Source organism: Prionailurus viverrinus, chromosome D4 (genome assembly GCF_022837055.1).
Source record: "Prionailurus viverrinus isolate Anna chromosome D4, UM_Priviv_1.0, whole genome shotgun sequence".
Classification (NCBI taxonomy): Eukaryota; Metazoa; Chordata; class Mammalia; order Carnivora; family Felidae; genus Prionailurus; species Prionailurus viverrinus.
Genome location: NC_062573.1, coordinates 25,703,556 through 25,719,235, shown reverse-complemented (window position 1 = coordinate 25,719,235; position 15,680 = coordinate 25,703,556). Strand labels below are relative to the sequence as shown.

Genomic DNA, 15,680 nt, shown 5'->3' with positions numbered 1-15,680 from the left:
GAATCCAAAAAATACCACTATGGAATTTTCATAAGCAATATCCGACCAATCAGTAAAACACAGTACACAGTGTAAAAATTTTCATTTATTCCCCTCCCCGTATCCAGAATATAGACCCTCTTAGCTTTGAGAAATGTGATAATGAAATACCAACAGAACTGATCATATGTAAAGAAAAGCACATACCACACAGGAAACATCCCTAAGTCCTCCCTAACCTAGTAGTGCGAGTTCACGGTATGTTTCTGGCGATGTCACCTTTCACTTGATTTATAAAAATTTTACAGGACAGATTTAAAGCAAAGATAGGCCTCTGGTTTTTATTTTTATTATTATTTTTTATCCCTAACAGATTTTTAAAAAGAGGCTATATTAAATGACAATGCATTTTGAGTCAGGGGGAGAAAAAAAAATTAAAAACCCAAAACTTCTTTCAGTTTATTCAAAATAAAAATACACATAGAATTATGAAAATATAGGTTTACTATTTCCACCACGTAAGTTGATGCTGCTGTTTGAAAGGCTTGCAAATCGTTTTTCAAGTTTTTAAAGCTCATCTCGATCCCTCAATAAAGTATACCTATATTCGCTGGGTGCTAATTTCTGGAAGGAGCTCTCAGGTGGACTGCTTGCTACATCTTGGACTTGCTACAAGAGAAAGAATAAAACATTGTATAGCAATATATTTTATGGAATTACACTATTTTAATAAGAGTAGATGAATGGTAGTTGTTTTGTAATTATTTGCTCAATAATCACTATGTACCAGAGTTAAGCTTGAAATCTTACTTTCCCCATTTCAAATGCCCTTACTCATCAGATTCCCCAGGGCAAGGGTGCCACACAGCCCTTAACTGTGGACCTGTTGACAGTTCTTGGGGTGTACTGGAAGGAAACACAATACCTGCCACCTAGGGGCTTTCCTAGAATATTCTGGAGAGGCCGCACGGCTGTGACTATGTCCCAAACCCTTCTGTCCTACAAATGACCACTAAGAGGATTAAAGGCACCCACTCTGTTCATAGAGCTTTTAACAATTACCTGGATGCCAGAAATTAGATGACATAAGAAGGAAAATACTCCATACTTGTGCACCAACAGTAGACAAAAATACACAGTGGAACTGTAAGTGTGACTTCTAAGAATTTCAGATATCTAAGACTATCCTTTATCTCCACATTATGAGCTCCTCAAGAACAAACATGTAGTCCTTGTTTTAATATCCCCTGTAGTTAACCGAGGCATATAATGCCTGTGTTACACACTCTGGATACGGACTCATTCCCGTTAAATTGGGAAAGCAACAGCTGCAAAGTTCCCATTTTATTTTGTCATGTTCCCCTTCTCCAATACCTTTTTTATTTATATTTTTACTGAGATATATGTTTGGTTTAAGCCATACTTATATTACTATAAAATGTAGGTTCACTGTCTAATGGAGAAGTATACAATAATGGTAAGTAACATCTTTTCCTAATCTGATAAAATATTAAGCAGGCTTACTTTCCTGAGGAAAATAATTGCCTTTGGGTTATTGCCAACAAACCGTTTGCTTCTACAGTTGTTTAATTATCAAAATAAAATCTGACCTCAGACTTCAAGGAAAAAGCGTATCATTGGATTCTTACAGGGAACTCTTGACACTGAACGTAATTTGACTCTTTAAGAAAAATTGACTTAGCTTTTATTTTTCTATGTGGAGGTTCCTTGGGCAAAATAGTGAAGTTCTGGGCATATGAAATGTGACTTTTGTTATGTATCATTGTGGTAATAGACATGATATAAATCAATAATGAATCAAAAATGCAATTTCAGGGGTGCCTAACAAAGCAGAAACATAGAAATAGTCAAATTTTCACAATAAAAAGCAAATAAAAAACTTTCATAAATAGCTGTGAAGCATTCTAAATCTCAAATGAGAAGCTGCATTAAACCTTAAGTTTTGAGCAATTATGAATACTATATTGGTGAGGGTGCTTAGGATGGTTTAGCAAGAATACCAAATCATTATTTTCTTTGTATTGTGGTCAATCTCCGGGCCACAGAGGAAGACTTAACCAGTTAATGGAATCCAAGGATTTCTTCACTGATCCACCTACTTCCAATTCTTACCTCCAACTTCTGTATTTGAAGCCAACTGTATTTAACCCTTTTACTCCTATTCCATAAAGGAGGTACTCTAGACCACTTTATCAAGAAATTATATTGTACCATTCTTGCAACTTTTTTTTTTAAGTTTTTTTAAGTTGTTTTTTTTTTTACATATATGAAATTTATTGTCAAATTGGTTTCCATATAACACCCAGTGCTCATCCCAAAAGGTGCCCTCCTCAATGCCCATCACCCACCCTCCCCTCCCTCCCACCCCCCATCAACCCTCAGTTTGTTCTCAGTTTTTAACAGTCTCTTATGCTTTGGCTCTCTCCCACTCTAACCTCTTTTTTTTTTTTTCCTTCCCCTCCCCCATGGGTTCCTGTTAACTTTCTCAGGATCCACATAAGAGTGAAACCATATGGTATCTGTCTTTCTCTGTATGGCTTATTTCACTTAGCATTAACGCTCTCCAGTTCCGTCCACGTTGCAACTTTTCTGAAGTTTCACAATTTTAAAAATTAATTTTGAAAGGAATATAATTTATATATTATCTACAGTCTGTTAAGAATTTCTTTATAAAGATTTTCAGAAGCACACACTCAAGCCTGTGCAAGAGGGTTAGTTCCTCTTCAAGGCTAACTGAAAAAGAAAAAAAGAGTTCCCACTGAGAAACAAGAGTCCTACCTGTCCTGGGGCAATATCGGTTGGATCTGGACCATGATGGAATTCTCTGTGCAATTTTCCAGAATGTAAGTCAAATACAAACTGCTTGAGTTTTCCAGGAATTCTAAAACCAAAGTAAAATAAAAATTTAGCTTAAACTGTTAAAATGGACTTACCTATATTTTACCAACTTCCCCATTTTTTATTTAAATTTTACCTACAACCCCATCGTTTTACCATAACTATCAGAAGCCAGGTATACTGCAAACATTTTTATACAGTGTAATCATGAAATATGGATACTCTGTTTTGTGTTCTAATTCTTGTACTTGTTTCACAGAAATTTCCCGATGCTTATTTTAACAGATGCATTAGTCCATCAAGATGCTGTCCTAAAACTTACTTAACCATCCCTTATTGTTGGACATTTATATATTTTCCTTAATCTATGTAACTAAAAAAGCTCATGTTCTGCAGAATCACTAAAAATAACAAGTCTTAAGGGAAAAATAGTGTTAGGTGCTAACCACTTACAACTACGTAGTTTTGTATTGGGGCGCCTGGGTGGCTCAGTTAGTTAAGTGTCTGGCTCTTGATTTCGGTTCAAGTCATGATCTCATAGTGGTGACATAGAGGCTGGCATTATTGGACTGGGCATGGAGCCTCCTTACGCTTAGGATGCTCTCTCTCCCTCCCTCTGCCCCTTCCCGTCCCCTGCCCAATCCAGAGAGTATGCTCTCCCTCAAAAAGAAAAAAGAAAATTACTAGCACTGTTCAGCCTCTATCACTGTGTCGGCCAGGTGGATCCTCTGTAGTTTTAACCTGGAACTTATAAGTCCTTTTTTGAGATATTAACTGAGTCTTTGAAGGCATTCACTGCCAGTAGAACCAACTTTATCAAAATAATCTAAATCAGGGTATAGTTTTTTCGAGTTTTTTCTTCCTTAAGCACAAAGGAAAATTTCACAACTTCTTCAACCACACCAGCAGCTTCACTGGATAGCTTAACATTGTGAAAAGCAAAGTACTTCTCAAGGTCATAAAACTGTCCCCTCTCCTCTTTTGGGGTTGGGCGTACGTCTTTGTATACCACTAAAACATTATATTTAATGATTAAAAAAATAAAAAATAAAACTTTGATGGCTTCAAAACATTCTGAGGAAAATAATGTGAACACAACTTACTTATATTAACATCCTTTTCCTAATTACCAGTCACGTTATAAGCAAATTTGCAGTACAAAAACATGCATTGTAGCAAAACAGATTACAAGGCTAAGCAGATTCATGTATCCACCTTTTTCCTGTTTTTAAAAATTTTTTAAGAGACACAGAGACAGCGTGGAGAGGGGGAGAGGGGAGGTGAGAAGGGGGGGGAGAGAGAATCCCAAGCAGGCCCTGCACTGTTGGCACAGAGCCTGATGTGGGGCTTGAACTCATGAAACCACAAGATCATGACCTAAGCCGAAACCGAGAGTCAGAGGCTTAACCGATTGAGCCATCCAGGCGCCCCTACCCTTTTCCTTTGTAATTATTTCCTTGGGTTGTAGCAAATAAAGCAGGAATACAGATCTTCCTTGACTTACAAGGGGGATACAGCACAATAAACCTACCCTAAATTGAAAAATCCTAAATGGAGAACACATTTAATAATACCCAGCCTACCTTAAATGTGTTCAGAACACTTAAATTACCCTACTTGAGCAAAATCATCTAACACAAAGCCTGTTTTGTACCAAAGTATTTAAATCTCATATAAATTATTGAATTCTATACTGAAAGTGATAAACAATGGTTGTATGGGTACAGAATGTCTGTAAGTGTGTCAGTTGTTGACATCTGGGATCACAAGGCTTACTGGGAGGTGTAGCTCACTGCTGATCGCCAGCACCGTAAGAGTATCTTAGTGCAGATCGCTAGCCTGAGAAAAGACCAAATTCAAAGTACACTTTCTACTTAATGTATTGATTTTGCACCACCGTAACGCAAAAAACCAAGTCAAACCATCATAAGTTGAGGACAATCTGTTGAGTTAATAGGGAACTTTTGATAAAGTGTAGGCAAATTATACCTACAAAACATCAATTTTTGCTACTTGCCTACCTGTTTTTTGAAGGCTTGCCAATGTGTTTTTTTTATTAAAATTTGTTTTGCTACTTTGACAAATAAAAGACACCTGCATTTTAATTTCTATTTTTTCAGAAAGTAAGCATTTTCCTTGTTTTCATTAATATTTCTCCTTATATGAATTGCCAGTCTTTTACTGAAATATTGGTGTTTTAAAAATTCATTACATATTTTAAACAGAAATCTTTCTTCATATCCCTTACAAGAATTGCAATGCAGGTCCATAAACACTTTACTTCAGTAGAATTGACTCAATTTTTTGGTAGCCAAGAATAGCTGCTAGTTTCTTTTTATCCTCTCCCGAGGTCCTGCAAGTGTTGTTTCTTCCCTTCAATAACTCCCACTGAGATGTACCAACCAATAACTTCATTGTACACCCATTTTGGCTCCCCACCAGCTCCAATGCAACAGAGACCAGCAGGTGTCAAATGCACAGTTTACAAATACAAATGACTGTCAGGTAGCTGTATTGACAGAATGCCTCTGAAAGGTTCTCTGGTGCTGAAGAAATTGCACAGGCGCTAAAGATAAACACTGAGAGGAGATCAATTTAAATTTAATATGACATCATCTACTATGCTGTCATGCACAGCAAAGTGCTAAAATATATCCATTCAAATCAAAGAATCACAAATGGTCTCTAATGTTTAAGACAAAACCCCGTTAAGTTTGTTATTTTATAAAGTCCAAAGATGATCGCAACCAATACAATGTGACTAACTTCTGCTTGTCAAAAAATAATTTATAATTAAATCTTAAATATAACAAATTCATAGAGAACACTCAAAACAGATTTTTTCCTAACTTGATTCCCCTTGTCAACAGATGAGAGAAAGAATTGTGAGTAAAAGGCAAAGGCAAGGGAGATACGATGAACCTGAACTGATGTGGGAGGAAAAAAAGATTACAAAAGAGCTCTTATCTAGCTTGTGGCTAGAAACTATCCATCATTATTAAGAAACACTGAATCGACAGTATATTGTCAAGAAAACAGACAACATGGTTATGTGCTAAAAAGGAAAATAAATGGATTCTTGCCATAATAAATTCAATTATATTTTCACACTTTAGGGTACAGTTTTTCTAATTAGAACACCTAAGTGTTTCTTTCCCACCTTCCAAACAGTTTTCTGTTTGTTTTCAATTTTTATTTTTAGGTGATGCAAAATTTAGAAACTGGGAAATGCACAAATGGTAAGTATCACTAAATGAACTTTGACATATGTATCACAGTGAGAAGCATTTTTATTTTTTAAAACCTTACATACAGTAGAATTCACTCTTCTAGGCTTACAGTTCTATGAGTTTTAACATATGCATATAGCATCTAGTTACTATCTCCACAAATAGGATACATAACAATTCCAACATGCTTTTTTTGGTCAGACCTTCCACTTCCCCCTGACTCCTGCCAACCACTGATCTGTTCTCTGTTCCTATAATTTGCCTTTTCTGAAATGTCTTGTACTTGGAATCATGCAGCATGTAACCATGAGACTGGCTTCTTTTATTTAGCTTACTTCTTTTGAGATTCCTCCATTCTGTTGCATGTATACAACTATTTGTTCCTTTATTGAATATCTACTCCAATGAGTGGATATACCATACTTAGTCATCCTTTTACCCACTGAAGAGCATTTGGGTTCTTTCAAGATTTTGGTTATTCTGAACAACGCTACTACAAACATTTGTACACAGGTTTTTGTGTGAACGTGAGTTTGTTTCTCCAGGAAAAATACTGGTATATCACATGCAAGGTGTAAAATGTTTACTTTTTTTAAAAAACTGCCTAATTGTCCAGTGTCCTAACTGCAATGTGTAAGAGTTTGCTTGCTCCAGGGGCACCCGGGTGGCTCAGCTGGTTAAGTGTCCAATTCTAATTCTGGCTCTCAGGTCATGACCTTAAGGTTCATGAGATCGAGCCCTGCCTTGGGCTCTGCTCTCCCCAATCGTCGAGCCTGCTTGGGACCCACTGTCTCTCCCTCTCTCTCTGCAGCATCATCCCCCGACCTCGCATGCACGCTGTCTCTCAAAGTAAACATTTTTTTGAGTTCCACCTACTCCATATCCTCACAAACATCTGGTATATCAGTATTTAAATTCAGCCATTCTAAAAAATGTGTCATGGGATCTCAATGTGGTTTTAATTTCCAGTTCTCTAATGGATAATGGTGTTGAGCACCTCTTCATGTGCTTATTTGCCATTTGTTTACCTTCTTTACAAACAATATCCTTTATGGAGCAAAAGTGTTTAATTTGATGAAAGCCAATTTATGAATTTTTTTTGGTGGGGGGCATGGTGCTTTGGGTGTACTAAGAGCTCTTTATCTAACCTTAGGACAGAAAGAGTTTCTTCTACATTTACTTCTAAGAGTTCCACAGTTTTACCTTTCACATTCAGGTCTACAATCAATTCTGAGTTAATTTTTTTAAAGTTTATTATTTATTTTGAGAGAGAGAGAAAAAGAGAGGGGGGGGGGCAGAGATAGAGAATCCCAAGCAGGCTTCATGCTGTCCGTGCAGAGCCTGATGCAGGGCTTGATCTCACCAATCATGAGATTATGACCTGAGCTGAAATCAAGAGGCGGACACTTAACTGACTGAACTACCCAGGTGTCCCTGAGTTAATTTTTTTATAGAAGTTATTTTTTTATGGTATGAAGACGTTCAGGTGGGACAGCACCATTTATTGAAAAGATTAGCCTTTCCACTAAATTATCTTTGCATCTTAAAGAAAATCAATGTGTGCCTATTTCTAGACTTTCCATTCTATTCTACAGCAATACATGCCTATTTTTTTCACCAAATATGAGGCTGTTTTAAATATTTTAGCTATATAGTAATTAGGTCTCAAAGTCGGGTATTTTGAGTCCTTTAGCTTTGTTTCTTTTTGAATTTTGTTTCAGTTATTCTCATTTTAGCTTTCGATGTATATTTTGGAATCAGCTACATCTATAAAAAAATCTAGTTAGATTTTGATTGAAATTGAATTAAATCCATAGGTCAATTTGAGGAGAATTCACATCTAAACAGTATTAAGTCTTCTAATCCACACAGTATTTCTTCATTTATTTTGGTCATCTTTGATCAGTGTTTTGTAGTTTTCAGCAAACAGATCCTACATATATTTTGCTAGGCGTATATTTAGGCAGTTTTTATTTTTATTTTTATTTGTTTTTGCTTTTGGAGCTATTATGAATGGTACTTTAAAACGTTTTGTGATTTCCTAATGTTCATTGTTAACATATATATATATAGAAATAAAAGTGATTTTTTAAAAGGTGACTTTGTGTCCTGCTGAAATCATCCATTAGTTCTAGGAGCTTTCTTGTACATACGTTGGGCATTTCTACATAGATAATCATGCCATCTACGAAGAAAGTTTCTTTCTAGTCCAAACATTTCATGTTTATTTTTTGGTATATGGAACTTGCTAGGACTTCTAGTACCATACTAAATACAACTGGTGAGAATGGACATCTTTATCAAAGACAATAAAATACTTCGGAATAAATTTAGCCAAGGAGGGAAAATATCTGTATATTGAAAACTATACAACACTGATGGAAGAAGACACAAATAAATGGAAAGATATCCTGAATTCATAGGTTGGAAGAATTAATATTGTTAAAATGTCCATACTATCTACAGAAATCTACATATTCAGTGCAATCCCTATCAAAATTCCAATGGCATTTTTCATAGAAACAGAAAAAACCCTAAAATTCATATGGAATCACAAAGGACCCTACATAGCCAAAGCAAAATCAATCTCCAGCAAGAAGAAAAAAGATGAAGGCATCACTGTGTTATTTAAAAAAAAAACAACAACACAATTTTAATGTTTATTTTTAAGAGAGCACAACCAGGGGAGAGGGCAGATAGGGAGACCCAGGATCCAAAGCAGGCTCCAGGCTCTGAGCTGTCAGCACAGCGCCCAACATGGGGCTCAAACCCATGAACCGTGAGATTGTGACCTAAGCCAGAGTTGGAAGCTTAACCAACTGAGCCACCCATGCGCCCCGGGAGTTTTTTTAATTTTTCTTTTTTTTTTTACATTTATTTATTTTTGACCGCGAGAGAGAGCGAGAGAGAGCGCACAAGTGGGGGAGGGGCAGAGAGAGAAGGAGACACAGAATCCGAAGCAGGTTCCAGGCTCCAAGCTGTCAGCACAGAGCCCGACATGGGGCTTGAACTCACAAACCACGAGATCATGACCTGAGCTGAAGTCGGACGCTCAACCGACTGAGCCACCCAGGCGCCCCTCCAGGAATTTTTTTTTTTAATGTTTATTATTTTTGAGAGAGAGAGAGAGAGAGTGTGTGTGAGCAGGGGAGGGGGCAGAGAGAGAGGGAGATAAAGAATCTGAAGCAGGCTCTAGGCTCTGAGCTGTCAGCACAGAGCCCAACGAAGGGCTCAAACTCACAAACCATAAGATCATGACTTGAGCTGAAGTTGGATGCTTAACCGACTGAGCCACCCAGGCCCCTCACACTGTGTGATTTTAGAATATACTACAAAGCTTTAGTAATCAAAACAGTATAGTACTGGTATAAAAAGACACAGACCAATGGATCATAATGGAGCACCCAGAAATAAATCCACACACTCACAGTCAACTGATGTTTGACAAAGGTACCAAGATACACAATGCAGAAAGGATGGCCTTTTAAATGGTGCTGGGAAAACTGGATAGCCATTGGCAGACAAATTAAATTGGATCATTATTTCACATCATATATAAATTCAACGCAAAATGGATTCAAGACTTAAATATAAGACCTGACAAACTGTAAAACTCCTAGAAGAAAACATAGGAGAAAAGCTTCTTGATCTTGGTCTGGGCAGTAAATTTTTGGATATAATTCCAAAAGCACAGGCAACAAAAGCAAAAACAGACGAATGTGACTGCATCAAACTAAAAAGCTTGTGCACAGCAAAGGAAACAATCAATAGAGTGAAGAGACAACCTACAAAATGGGTACGTAAACCATATATCAGATAAGGGATTAATATCCAAAAATTATAAGGAACTAAAACAATTCAAGAGCAAGAAAACAACCCGATTTTAAAACGGGCAAAGGACTTGAAAAGACATTTCTGAAAAGAAAACATACAAACAGCCAACAGGTACATGAAAAGATGCTCATATCACTAATCATCAGGAAAATGGAAATCAAAACCAGAATGTGCCATCGCCTCACACCTGTTAGAATGGCTTTTATCAAAAAGATGAAAAGTAAGTGTTGGCAAGGATGTGGAGAAGAGGGAACCCTTCTCCCTGGGAATGTAAACTGGTATAGCCATTACAGAAAAAGGTATGAAGGTTACCCAAAAAACTAAAAATAGAACTACTATATGACCCAACAATCCTCCTTATGGGTATTTACTCAAAGGAGATCAAAGCATTGTCTTGAATGGTTATCTGCACTCCCATGTTCAATGTAGCACTATTCTTAAAAGCCAAGATAGAGAAACAACCAGCATCCATCAGTTGATGAATGGATAAGGAAAATGTGGTGTACACACACACACACACACACACACGAATATTATTCAGCCTTAATAAAGAAGGAAATCCTGTCATTTACAACAACAGTGATGAACCTGAAGGACATTACGCTAAGTGAAATAAGCCAGACACAGAAAGACAAACACTGCACGATCTCATTTATACGTAGAATCTAAGCAGAACTCATAGAAGCAGAGGGTAGACAGGTAGTTAAGGGGGACTGGAGCGGGACTGGGAGAGAAAGGGGAAATGTTGGTCAAAGGATACAAAGTTTCAGCTACAGGAAGAGTATGTTCTAGAGATCAAATGTACAGCATGGTGACTATAGTTACTAATACTGTATTATATACTTGAAATTTTCTAAGAGTAAGTAAATCTTAATTGTTCTCAAAAAAAAGTATGTGAAGAAATGGATACATTAATTTGCTTGATTATGGTAGTTATTTCAGTGTATAAATATATCAAAATATCATGTTGCACACCTCAAATGTAAGCAATTTTTGTCCGCTATACCTTAATAAAGCTGAAAAAAAGGAGAGGGAAGACAAAAGAGAAGACAGACATAGAACCTGGGGTAGACGAGGAACCAATCTATGTGGTTTGAGCCAGATATCTGGGGAATGTGTACTAAGAGATATAAGGAGACCAGTCAGTTGATTAGAGTTATAAAGTCAGAGTTGAGGCCACATTTGTCATGATAAATCAGAACCACCTCCATGCAGAAGTCATGGCAGGGCAGAGGAAGAAGCTGGTATCCAGAGAGAAGGATGGAGCAGATGTGAAGGAGCAAGAGAAGAGCTTTTGGGCCCAAAGAAGGGCAGAGAGTAGCTGCACCTCCTGCAGTTCTCGTCCTTGTCCTTTTCCTGCAGTTTTTCAGCACAAGCCCCTTGTTTTGAGCTCCGTGGAGTGAGTTTCTGTTCCTTACAACGGCATGTCCTCTGACAGCAACAGAACTATCCAACAGACCTTTCTGTGAAAATGGAAAACGCTGTATCTGTGCTGCCAAATACAGTAGCCACTACCCACATGTGGCCACCGAGCACTGAGAGCACCTAAGAAACGGACGTTTAAATTGTACATCATTGTAATTAAAACTTCAGTATTCATACATGTCTAGTAGCTATCATATTAGCACAGCTTTACGATTATCACAAGGGGTCAAAGACAAGACGCACAATCAGTAAAAGCTAATGAAAGAGCCAGAAAAAAGAAGACCACGATGATGTCCTAGAACTCAAGTAGAGGGTGTTCGTCCTAAAGGACGAGTTTGGTAAAGCCCCGTTAGTAGCAATGTGTGATGAATTTTGTCACGGGAAAACCTGGATTCAGACAGCGGGTTAAATCATGGAACAAGCCAAAGGCACACTAGCCATTAAAAGTAAAAGGAAAAAATTTAATCATATGGGAAGATGCTTACAATGTGTGGATAAATTAAAAAGAAAATTCATAAACTGGCATGGCCCTGATTACATTTATAACACACATGTGTGTCTAGATATTTGGCTTGTGGATTTATGAGTCATTTTTAATTCTTTGGCACTTTGTTAACTTTCAGAATTATCCACAAAGAACATAAATTTTTTATAATCAGAAATAAAGGAACAAATGATATGTTTAATGCACAAATGCATAAAAACAGTAAATATCTTTGCCTGGTTCCTGATCTTAAGGAGAAAGTAGTCAATCTTTCACCATTAAACATGATACTAGCTGTGGGTTCTTTATAAATGTCCTTTATCAGATTGAGGAAGTTTCCACATATGCTAGTTTGTTAAGCATTTTTGTCATGAAAGGATGTTGAATTTTGTCAAATGCTTCTGCATGGATAATTGGGATCAGTTTTTTTGTTGTTGTTTATTCATTAATATGCTAAATTACACTGGGGTTTTTTTGGTTTTTGTTTTCATTTTAGAGAAAGAGTGCAAGGGAAAGAGGGAGGCGGGGTGGGGCAGGGGAAAGAGAGGAGAATCTTAAGCAGGCTCTATGCTCAGCATGGAGCCTGATACTGGGCTCAACCCAGCAACCCTGGGATCATGACCTGAGTTGAAATCAAGAGTCAGATGCTCAACGGACTGGGCCACCCAGGTGCCTCTACACTGACTGGTTTTTGAGTGCTAAACTAGCGTTGCACACTTGGGATAAAGCCCACTTAGTTGTACATTATTCTTTTTTTCTGTATTGCTGGATTCCATTTCCTAATATTGTTTACTATTTATTTTTTAAATGTTTATTTTTGAGAGAAAGAGAGAGAGCACGCGTGCTCAAGCATGCGTGTGCATGGGGAGTGGCAGGAGAGGAGAGGATCTGAAGCGGTCAGCACAGAGCTGGATGCGGGGCTCAAACTCACGAATTGTGAGATCATGACCTGAGCCGAAGTAGGACGCTCAACCAACTGAGCCACCCAAACGTCCCTTGTAACTACTCTTTAACTTAACTTATACAATAATGTAGTACAAACTGATTTAATGTATTATAGTATTAAGAAAACTGTATTTTGCCATTTAAATTACTTAACCTCTTTGAGCTTCAGCTTTCTAATATGTAAAATGAAAACACCGCTTATTTAATTGTATTGTTTTTATAGTCTAATGACTTAGATTTGAATGTGAATATATGATTTCCTACAATAACAGGCAACATAGCCTTATCATACTCATGTATCAGATACTGTTCTAAGAGCTATAGATACACACATTCATTTAATGCCCACAACAACCCTACGAAGCAGAAACTATCATTTCCCGTTTTACAGATGAGGAAACTGAGACAGAGAGGTGGTAAGAAACTGCCCAGAGTGATACAACTAGTAGGTAACAGACTGGGATTCGAAACTAGAGTCTGAGCACCTAACTGCTAACTATTTGCCTCCTTAGTGATCTGACTTTAATTTGGTAAAGTTACTAAATCTCTTGGAGCTTAACTTCTTTATTGTAAAAGTAGAAATCATACCGGTCTTAGAAGCCTGTTACAGAAACTGAGAACATACATAAAGTATAAAATGGAGCGGGTACAGAGCCTGCCTCTGCCAGAGTTTCATGTCTATTTTGCTGGCAGGACCAAATAAGGCAAAATACAGTGCAGTGATTTGTAAAATATAAAGTGCTTATAAGGAGATAACCAATGTCAGTTATATGGTAAGTACATTACATGAGAGTGACAATGACAGTGGTGTTCAGGGACCCAGGCCAGTGTGTACACTGCCCAGTGGCGGACAGGAGGGACACACAGAGAGAAATCACAACCACAGAGGTGACTCAGGGAGGAGGGGAACAACAGGGCGAACGGCTAGTTGGTAAATACCAGGCTATATCCCAGATGTGAAGATATATATCCAAAGCAGTCAAACTCTTAAATGTATAACAGAAAGGTTAAAACTAAGAGCAAGTTAATCAAAACACTTCTTGAACATCTACTAATGCTGCCACAAAGTTGCTATAGCAAGAGATAATAAAAACTAAATCTGCCTTTTAAGAAGCTTTCCCAGTACCAATTTTTTGCACTTAAAAAAAAAAAAAAGCCTCATTTGGGTTTTTTAAAAATAGAGCCCCTAGATAATGAAGAACAAAACAAATTCTCAGACTTTAAAGGGACCTAATGGTGACCTGGTTTTAAATTTTTTCTTGTACCTATCTTTCCAAGTTCTTTATCATTTCACCCAATTCCTGGTTTGCCCCTCCAAGCTCGAGGAGACAGGCTAATTGGTCAGCAGGCGACCAAACTGCTAAATTAGTGCGGCACCCGCCTCCCAGTTTTAGTTCAGCCCTGCCTCTCATCTCCACGCCACAGCCGCCCCTCCCCTGACACCAATGCAGCCAATCAGCCCTAGCAGTTTAAGGAATTACGATCACTTTCCATGATTTAGTGATCTGGGGTAAAAGACCTGGTGCCCACAGTCAGGGCACTGTGCATTAGCGTAGCCTGTTCCATTTTCCTAAGTGCCCTGGAGCCTGTCCGGCTTCTCCCCATCACCGGGGCCCCCGCAGCAGTACCTAAGCACACTCCAGCAGGGGCACAGATGCTATGGTATTTCCTGGCCACACTTTTTGGAAGGCGAGTCTTTCTGGAAAGTCCTTCAACAGCCCTATGCCACCACCTACTTTCTTCTCCTGTAGATTACAGAACATTTCCTAGACCTGCCCTTAGGTGCTCTTAGATTCCTAAATTACCCCCCGCCCATTCTTTTCCTCCACATATAAAATCTATTCTTTTACATTTGGCAAGAAACCAATCTGGTCAACCTATAGGAAAAAAAGAAAGACTCAGATCTGTGATTTAGTTTCAGATACAAGTAAGTACCTTTCTCCAAACATCTTTCGCATTCACACTTACATTGCTTTTTATATGTACTGAAAATGTAACTGCTTTGATATTAAGTGTTATGAGTTTGAGACTTCGGGTTCAGTATGCTCGGATGTGAATCCTAGGCCTGCTGGTAATTAGCCGTGTGCCCTTGCTGGTTACATCACCTCCCTTAGCCCCGGTTTCTCTGAAATAAGGGAGAGGTGACTAGAACACTGGTAGCATACCCTCCTCCCACAACCCCATGCCTACCTCTGGCATGGGGGGCGTGGCGGGGGAGACTGTGCACTATAAATCTGCATTCTTGCCCTTACCACAACCACACTTCCTCCAACTGACCCCAGAAATGCTGAGTTACTGAAAGTCATAATTACAGTAATTTATGGAAACTGTTTATCATTGAAGCCTTACTTACCATGCAGCACAATAACAATTATGCAAGCCATTAAGTGTGTCAGATTCATTTTGCCACATATTTTGTTTGATTTTTAACACTAACATCTATTCACATAGGCTCAGTCTGTAGCTCACGCAGCATGTACCTCCTTACAATTAAAAAACTATTAGAGCGAACGGTGCCTAGGAGGGAAAATCAGGCACCTAAGGGAGAAATTAAAGAAGTAATTTATTTCAAAGAGTTTCAAGTATAGTCACTTCTCTTATCTCCCTCCCTCCTCACAGGACTGAACACTTGAAGGATGGGAGAGGACTATTTCCTATTTCCAGATTTCTTCGGAAACCACCTCACTGGTGCGGTTTCTTTTTGCACCAGGGCATAAGTAGAATAATGCCAACTGAGAGATTAGTCTTTCTTGGTCAGGTGCCCACCCCTTGGTGCAGTAAACCATGGCTGGGGAATAGAGGCGCTAGGTCACGTGATAAAGAATACACCTACTTGTGTTAGTTTGGGTTCTCTGACCAACAGAGGTGGGATCAGAAGTGCTTAGTCAGACTAGTGCTTTAAATCTGTCTTCAGAACTGGAAGA

General features: G+C 38.2%; 1 protein-coding gene across 1 annotated transcript in view; it reads right to left on the bottom strand.

Annotated features, from left to right (window-relative positions):
* Positions 1–425: 425 nt before the first annotated feature.
* Positions 426–15,680, bottom strand: part of ERP44 (endoplasmic reticulum protein 44) — a 95,174-nt gene continuing 79,919 nt past the window's right edge. Inside the window, exons 11-12 of the mRNA XM_047829969.1 lie at positions 2,779–2,881; positions 426–648 (exon numbers count right to left, since the gene is read on the bottom strand). Coding sequence (XP_047685925.1) covers positions 547–648; positions 2,779–2,881 — 205 coding nt within the window. The 3' untranslated portion in view covers positions 426–546. The remainder of the gene's footprint in view (positions 649–2,778; positions 2,882–15,680) is intronic.